Source organism: Halichondria panicea, chromosome 9 (assembly GCF_963675165.1).
Source record: "Halichondria panicea chromosome 9, odHalPani1.1, whole genome shotgun sequence".
Lineage (NCBI taxonomy): Eukaryota > Metazoa > Porifera > Demospongiae > Suberitida > Halichondriidae > Halichondria > Halichondria panicea.
The window spans coordinates 4,325,917-4,334,585 of NC_087385.1; the positions used below are offsets into that span (position 1 = coordinate 4,325,917).

The window sequence follows — 8,669 nt, forward strand, 5'->3', positions numbered from 1 at the left end:
CTCCACAGCCTCCATTCAATGACTGACAATGTTCTCAGTGGGAACTCTTTCCACTGAAGACATGCAAGAGATGGACTTCCCTAGCCCTAGGCGCTAGGCCTTGGGAAGCTAGCAAAGTAGGCAAATTTCATTTTGACTCAGGGATACCTCATAGGGAAGATCCCTCTACGACTGCATTCTTGTGGCTTGAACCATAAAATAAAGGAATGCTGGCAGTGACTTCTAGTACATGTACATGTACGTAGGTACAATGGAGAAAAAGAATAATTCTGCTGAAGCTGCTCCCAGTCAAGCTATTGGACACTCAGGTTTAGAGGAGGATGATCCCCAGCCCAAGGCTCAAGGCATTTCACACGAAAAAGTTATTTTTGACAGTGGAGAAGACTCATTCAGTAAAGCAATGAAACTCTCACCTGGCTCAGAACTACACGCTGTAGTTGCTGAGTTTGTGGTTTCTCAAGACAGCAGTATTCAAAGTCAATCAGCAGTACAACCAATAGATAGACCACCCAACCTATCACAACATTTTTGCCCACCAGAAGGACAACTGGGAAATGCTGAGTTTGGCGTATTCACAAATGAAGGGGGGACCCTCTACTCTGCACTGCACGGTGTCACTGTGATCATCCCCCCCAATGCCATCCCAGAAGCCTTCTCCCCATTTTCTCTCTCCATGCACTTTTATCTGCAACAACCGTTCACTCTAATGGATGATGCAGACCCTTGCTCTGTGATAGTGTGGTTACATCAAGATCCTCACTTTCATTTTCTCGAGGAGGTCACTGTCAAGATTTCCCATGCCGCCGTAGTTGATAACTTCCTCTGTGTATTGACTTGGGGTAAAGCCAAACAGCTGAATCTCAACACCAAAGTCCCAGCTGAATTCAGCGGTGGATACCATGCTGTTATCAAAGTCAAGAATTTTTGTCCAAAAGTCACTACAAGGAAAAGGAAACGAGAACAAAGTGGAAGTAAGGATTCAAAAAAAGTGAAGTTGGAGTCTACGGCCGGGGAAGATGAGTCTGGTTTCAAGTACAGCATAGCCTGCAGCATGCCCTCTGATCAATCAACGGGAGACTGGAAGGTGCAGTTTGCAGCTTGTCAAAGCAACCCCACAGGGATCTTGGTATGTTGAAACTGATTATAGACTGGCCCACTATGCTCATTGTTTTTACATACAGTTGTTGAGGCAGTTGCCAAAGAAGCAAATTGGTAAAAATTACTCTCAGGCGGATGATGTTGAAATCAGAGGAGGCTTCTTTAAGACATTTCCAGACACTTGGAGTGATAGCAATTGGGCTGTGAGGCCGGCGTTGGTCAGTACAAAAGTCACAATGTACATGCATGTACAGCAAGATCATGATAATTATTGGAGTTTGTTCTCTATGCTGCATTTATGTGTTGATTTGTGATTTTATAGATATCTGAGGAGCAGATACTGCGTGTTCCAAAACATAAGGCGGGACAGTCCTTACTCTACCCTCCCACTCTGTGCTTTGAGGTATCCCACTTGAGTGAGAATGACCATTCCAAGCTGAGGCAATGGATAGTTGCGCAAGGAGCAGTCGTTGTTGATGGCAATACACCCTCCTTATTTATTTCATCCACCCCACCATCTATAATGAAAGGTAATTAAATTAGCATGTGTCTGTCTGTGTCTACTATACATGTAGTATAGTTATAATGCAGGAGTGTAGCCAGGATGTTTTGGAAGGGGCAATGGCGGTCCATCCAGAAAAAAGGAAAGGGGGGTTCCAAACAAACCGGCACGCAGTGAAGGGTTACGCCCACTTTTTGTCACACGTGCAGTAAGACTAGGGAAAATTCTATTCTCAGTCAGGGGAAATCCCATCTTAGACTTGCGTAGAGCTACAGACAGTCAACTAGCTACTAGCGCTAGCCTAGGCTAACGATTGAGTTGATACATTAAAACAACAGGTATAATCAAATTACAATAAGCAGCAAAAAACTGATAAATAGCTAGCCGATAGGTATAGTAAAGCCATAATAGCTAGACTGAAAGAGGGGGGGTTCCATAGCACCCTGGGATCTGCCACTGAGGGGGCCGAGTCAAAAGTGGTCGCAAAAAACAACCGTTTTCAGCCGCACAGCGCCGAAATGTTTGCCTGGAAACCATGCCTCTTAATAATGACGTCAATTAGATTTACAGCACCACTCCATAGAAGAACCAACTGTCAATTTGTTCTATTTATGAACCATTTCCTTTTCGTAATTATTATGTTGTGGTGTATTATACAGTGCAACCTCTGTTAGCAACCACCTCCGAATAAAGGCCAGCTGTATATCGGCCAGGTACCCAGGTCCCAAATGAACAGTTTGTGTACAAAACAACCCCTCAACAAAGGCCACCTCTGTATAAAGGCCAAAACATTGATCCCCAAAGGTGTCCGTTATAGAGGGGTTCCACTGTAGTTAGCACACAACCATAACCAACAACCTAATATAAAGCTGCTGTTGCTGGTACACATTCGATCGATAGTACTACTCTGAGTGCAAATATAGCTAGATCACAAACGTTGAGGTCTTGAAACTTTGAGCGGCTATATTTGAGGCAACCAGCTAGGTCACTGTAATGCGAATATTTTGTTGGTTAGAACAATGACGGTAGAAGCTATAGTTTAGCTAAGAACGAGAACTAGTCTATAGATTTAGACCAGAATAACTCACAGTTTAGAGACTAAATCGTTTTGTTTGCCTACTAGTTAACTAACTGCAGCAAGATAGGGAGTGCTCAGCTAGACAATCAGATACACTATAACCTGATCGAGCTGAGTATATTAGAGATCCAGAAAAAGGGGGGGTAAGTTCCCCCTTTGCATGTCACCCCCTGGCTATGCCATCGTGACTGTAATACACTGCAGTAGCAGATCCAGGGGCTATGCCATCGTGACTGTAATACACTGCAGTAGCAGATCCAGGGGAGATCCCAGGGTGCCATGGATTGTGCAATGGATTCAATCATTGTACCTGTTATTTTGGTGTATCAACTGCCAAAAAAGTTCAGAGTCAATCGTCAGCCTAGGCTAGCTGTTGACTGTTCATAGCAGCTCTATGATGGAACTTCCCTTGTGGTTGAGAATGGGATTTTTCCTGCATGACGTGTGACCGGAAGTGGGCGTAACCAAAACAAATTTCGGTATCCGCACGGCTTTTACTACTCGATCATTGTACATGTGCTAATGCCTCTCGGCATATTTTGCTTGCTTCAGAGTGTATAGAAAAAGAAAAGTAGACTGGTCAAACTCAGTGTAGAATCTTGTGTTGCACAGTCAGCATATTAGAAGTGGCCATGGTTTTCGTGATTCAGTCTACTGCACGTGATATTTAGATTTAGTAGCTACACAAAAAGTCTCCTAGTGCTGTGTCAGTACGTACTTAGCTATAGCCTTCATTACTCAAGTTGACAACTTGCATGCTATGCCTATGGTGGTGAGCACCACGTGCATTCGAACGTCACTTATCAATGATCTTGTGGTAACTGCATGTGTGGTCTAGTCACTTGAGTTGCCACTATTATAGTGGTAAACATTGCACAAGATTCTACACCGAGTTTGATCAGTCTACTTTTCGTTGTGCAAAGTGACGGCTCCCGAGTCTAGTACAACTTTGCAGCTCATTTCTGGCTCTTTTAGCTAACAACAAAGAGCTATATAGCGCTTTAGTGCAGAGCTAATTCGAATAGAAACTTTGTGCAAACAGATTATGCTACGAAAGATTCTGAATAGTCTGGGGAACAGCCTTCACTGCAAGTATAAAATTAGCCATAACTCAAGAAAGTTTGCAAATCCAAGAAAACGTGGCTATATAGAAGCCTATAGAAGCCGTTCGTTTTTATCGCATTGCAACCATTAAGCAGTTACAGCTGGAACAGATACACACACACAGTCAGCTTTTACCGTATTCCTCGTGCGGCTACGCCTCGAAGCATAATAAACACAATATTTCTTCCTCTTAGGTGAGAAGGTCCTCTTCACCACCCCCTATCTCTATGGTGTTGATAGTGACATCATCAGAGTCCTTACTCACCAAGGCCAGGACGTTATTCTCGATACTCTAACGTCTGAGCACCTCAAGTTCCTCGCAGACATCAGTCTACAGTTATCCGACACTCAACAGCTGTGCGAAGCATTGAACATCAGACCTAACGACAAAGATTTAGATCCCTTCACAATTCTTGGCAACTGGGTGGCCAGTCAAGGCAGAGCCGCTAGCTTGATACGACTCAAGGAGCAACTCAAGACTATAGACATTATCGACATTGCTGTGTGTGAAAACAAAGACTCGAGTGACCTGCTCAGTCCACATCTAGAAGATTGTTCGATTCTGGACATTTTCATGATGAAAGATAGATCGGCACCAAGTTATAAAGCCCTGCTGAATCTGTCTAGAAAGTTGGAACACTGCTGGAAGAATGTTGGTCGTCTACTAGGAATCTCACCCAACGAGTTAGACAATATTGCTCTACGCTCGAAATCGCATAATATTATCGATCCACCGTCGTACCAACTGATTGACAATTGGCAGAGGAGAGAGGGGAGGGGAGCTACCTTCGGGGCACTCTTCAAGGCCATTCATCGAATGTTTGACCATCAACTAGAGTTGGTCAATGATGCTCATCTCTTCTGTGTACGTTTTGTTAATAATTATTTACCCATCCCTGCACTAGAGTCTAATTAGATTCATTCTCCAAACTATTCTCATCATGTTTTTAGTTAGTACTATTCAGCTGTATGGCTTAATCACCACTTTGACATAGTTAAATTTGATAATATCACTTCCAAAAAATTAGCAGTCCAACTAATGTTTAGTGACATGTGTGATTGAGCTACTGGTACGAACCACTTTATCGGAGAACAAAGGGCAGGGGAGGTAGCAAAGATGTCGTTCTAGTAGTGTTAAAAGGGCAAATAAAGCTTATGGACAGTGCGGTACACGCTTTTACTCTAGTGTGTATATACAATGTGTGGCACCAGAGATAGTATAGTATACCTAGTGGCACAGTACTCGAAGCTAATGCATCGTGGGTACAAAAACATGTGGATGTCTGACCATTGGCATTCAGTGCCTCCCACCCCACACATAGACTACAGATCGACACTGTAGCAGCTTGTTCTTCAGTAATCCTTGAGCTTGAGAACTAGAACAAGGTAGCTGACATATATAATAATATAGTACATGACAGGATGATGATACAGCTCCCTGGGGATTTCCCTCTGATCTTGTATTCAGAGGAGGCTGGAACCACTTGACCTTAGCTAATTAAGGTCACTAATTGGATTTATCCAAACTTCTCTTGCAGACTACTTCAAGCCTAGTTTTTAGTGTCTGTCAGTCTTATTTTTCAGGGGGGTAAAATTTTATTTTTGCCACTAATTATTTTGCTCAGAAGCAGATACAAGTATCAAAGCCAGCTAGCTAGGCAGTGACCTCGAGAACAAGCCGCTCATGATATCTAGGCTAGTGTACAAGAGTAAGACTTTTGATTGTATCTCTGCTTTTGAGCAAAATTGGCGAAAATAAATTTTGACCCCCCTGAAAAATAACGTTTTAAACTGATAGACACTAAAAACTAGTAGTCTGCAAGAGAAAGTTTGGATAAATCCAATTAGTGACCTTAATTAATCAATTAGCAAAGGTCAAGTGGTTCTCCTTCGCGTAAGCGCGCATAGATAAAAATAGTCTCATGAATCAGCCGCACTTGGAAAGTGCGGTTGATTCATGAGTTTTAGTCTAGACTGTAATTTATAGGTCTGCTCATAATTATATTTCTAGTCTGCTGTAAAGGTCGATCGTGTGACTATTTACGATAATGGAGCCTAAGAAAAATGAATGCTCTGCTGAAGCTCCCAGTCAAGCTGTTGGACAACCAGATTTTCACGGTATCTCACCTGGAAAGGTTATTTATGATGCTGGAGACTCATTCAAGAGGTTTATGGCAAGTCATACCAAAACACTTATTAAGCAAATGATTACGAAAAAGATCATAAACAAAAAAATCGGCAAAGCAATCAAAAGTCAAGAAAATTCTTCAGACTTGCTTCTGGCAACAATGAAAAAAATGTCTCTGGAGGAGTTTGTGACTTACCTTCGATTGTTACTGGCCATTTCTAAATCTGAAGAACAGGAAACGGATGCAAAAATAGGAGCGGAAAAAGACGCCCAAAAGTCTTTGTATGTGAAAACTATCAAAGACGATACGATAAATCTAATGAGAATCATGAAAGGCTCACTTGAAGCAATGAAACCCTCACCTGGTTCAGAACTACACGCTGTAGTTGCTGAGTTTGTGTATTTAGTTTCTCAAGACAGCAGCGATCGAAGTCAAACCACTGTTTCTCAAGACGTCAGCGATCAGAGTCAAACCATTATTTCTCAAGATGACTGTCTTCAAACTGTTTGTCAAGACGACAGTGATCAAATACAAACCACAGCACAACCAGATGTAGATTTACCACCTAACCTTTTTAAACCACCAGAAGGACATCTTGGAAATCCTGTATCTCACTTCTTCACAAATGAAGGTGGGACCCTCTACTCTCCGCTGCATGGTGTCACCGTGATTATCCCCCCCAATGCCATCCCTGGAGCCATCCCCAAATTCTTTCTCTCCATGCACTTCTATCTATTACAACCATTCACTCTAATGGATGATGCAGATCCTTGCTCTGTGATAGTGTGGTTATACCAGAATCCTCGCTTTCATTTTCTCGAGGACGTCACTGTCAAGATTCCCCACGCTGCTGTAGTCGATGACTCCCTCTGTGTATTGACCTGGAGTAAAGATAAACAGTTGAACCTCAACACCGAAGTCCCAGCTGATTTCAGCGATGGATACCATGCTGTCATCAAAGTCAAGCATTTCTGTCCGAAAGTCACTGCAAAGAGAATAAAACCTAGACAAAAACCTACCAAAAAACGATCAGGAGGAAGTAACAATTTGAAAAAGAAAATGGAGAAGTTGAATAGTGGCAGTTTGGAGACATCCATTGATGAAGGCCTGGCAAGTCTCACTAACAGTACAGAGGCTGATCCCAACACAAGACCCCTCCCTCGTCAAGATGCCATGGAGTGTGACTCTCCAGCTGTGCCAGTCTCACAGGACAGTCTAACGACTGAGGAAGATGAGTCTGGTTTCAAGTACAGCATAGCCTGCAGCATGCCCTCTGATCGATCAACGGGAGACTGGAAGGTGCAGTTTGCAGCTTGTCAAAGCAACCCCACAGGAATCTCGGTAAGTTGAAACTGAAATTATTGTAGACTAACTCATATACTTGTGGCCACAGTTGTTGAGGAAGTCAGCAGAGGAGGTATTTGGCGGATATGTCTATTTTTATCTGGTGGAGGATATTGGAATCAAGGGGGGCCAATTTGAGATGTTTCCAGAGACTTGGAGTGACAACATTTGGAAGATAGATGCGTCTGAGAAAAAAGCGTCTGTGAGTACAGTACAGAGTCTATACTTTCATTAAGCTATTCAGTGATGTGTTTGTATACAAAAATAAAAAATGTACATGCAGCGTTTCTTAACTGTAAACTATTCAGTGTTTATCATTTCAGATATCATTTCAGATATCTGAGGAGCAGATACTGCGTGTTTCAGAACACTGTGTCTCATCTAAGACGGAATCGTCTGGGCAGACCTTTCCCAATCTCCCCAGACTGTTTTATGACGTGTACCACATGAGTGAGAATGACCATTCCAAACTTCACTGCTCAATATATGCACGGAAAACGATTGATGTTAATGGCTATACACCCTGCTTCATTATCACGTGTACCCCCATGGGGAGGATACCCATTACAAAGAAAGGTAGATAACATGTCTGACAGCATAATGGTACAGCTCATTTGATGATTTCAATGAATATCATATCGCTTTGAACGCTTCCTGTCCTCACTGCTTATTATTGCATATCTACTCCTCTTAGGCGAGAGAGTCCTCTTCACCACCCCCTATCTCTATGGCGTTCACAGTGACATTATCAGAGTCCTTACTCACCAAAGCCAGGATGTTGTTCTCGACACTCGAACGATCGAACATCTCAAGTTCCTCGCAGACATTAGTCTCCAGTTATCCGACACCCAAAGACTGTGCGCAGCATTAGACAGACCTGACGACGCAGATTTAGATACCTTTACAGTTCTCGGCAACTGGGTGGCCAGTCAAGGCAGAGCCGCTAGCTTGATACGACTCAAGGAGCAGCTCAGTGCCATAGATATTGTCGACATTGCTGTTTGTGAGAACAAAGACTCGAGTGACCTGCTCAGTCCACACCTAGAAGATTGTTTCATTCTGGACGTTTTCATAAAAGGTGACACGGCATCAAGTTATACAGCCCTGCTGAATCTGTCTACAAAGTTGCAAAACTGCTGGAGGATAGTTGGCCGTCTACTGGGAATCTTACCTAAAGAGTTAGACAAAATTGATCTACCGGAGGAGAAATTGTATAATATTATCGATCCGCCGTCATACCAACTGATTTTCAATTGGCAGAGGAGAGAGGGGAGGGGAGCTACCTTCGGGGCACTCTTCAAGGCCATTCATCGAGTGTACCACCATAAACCATTGTTAATCAATGATGCTCATCTCTTCTGTGTTCATTATGTTCATAAATATCTACCCATCCCTGTACATGTGTTTCATTAAA

At 42.9% G+C, this 8,669-nt stretch overlaps 2 protein-coding genes across 3 annotated transcripts; both read left to right on the forward strand.

The window, feature by feature from the left end:
- The first annotated feature begins 111 nt into the window (after positions 1-111).
- LOC135341272 (uncharacterized) lies at positions 112-4,792 on the forward strand. Its single transcript, XM_064537784.1, has 4 exons — positions 112-1,126; positions 1,182-1,316; positions 1,421-1,628; positions 3,977-4,792. The coding sequence occupies exons 1-4, from the start codon at positions 230-232 to the stop codon at positions 4,696-4,698; spliced, it is 1,962 nt and encodes a 653-aa protein (XP_064393854.1). The 5' UTR covers positions 112-229; the 3' UTR covers positions 4,699-4,792.
- Positions 4,793-5,643: 851 nt separating this feature from the next.
- LOC135341266 (uncharacterized) lies at positions 5,644-8,669 on the forward strand. Of its 2 annotated transcripts, none has more exons than XM_064537776.1 (4): positions 5,644-7,252; positions 7,305-7,457; positions 7,579-7,831; positions 7,950-8,669. In XM_064537776.1, the coding sequence occupies exons 1-4, from the start codon at positions 5,831-5,833 to the stop codon at positions 8,666-8,668; spliced, it is 2,547 nt and encodes an 848-aa protein (XP_064393846.1). In that variant the 5' UTR covers positions 5,644-5,830; the 3' UTR covers position 8,669. The 2 variants fall into 2 exon arrangements, with proteins under 2 accessions (XP_064393846.1, XP_064393847.1); XM_064537777.1 differs by having other exon boundaries at positions 5,645-7,252; positions 7,591-7,831.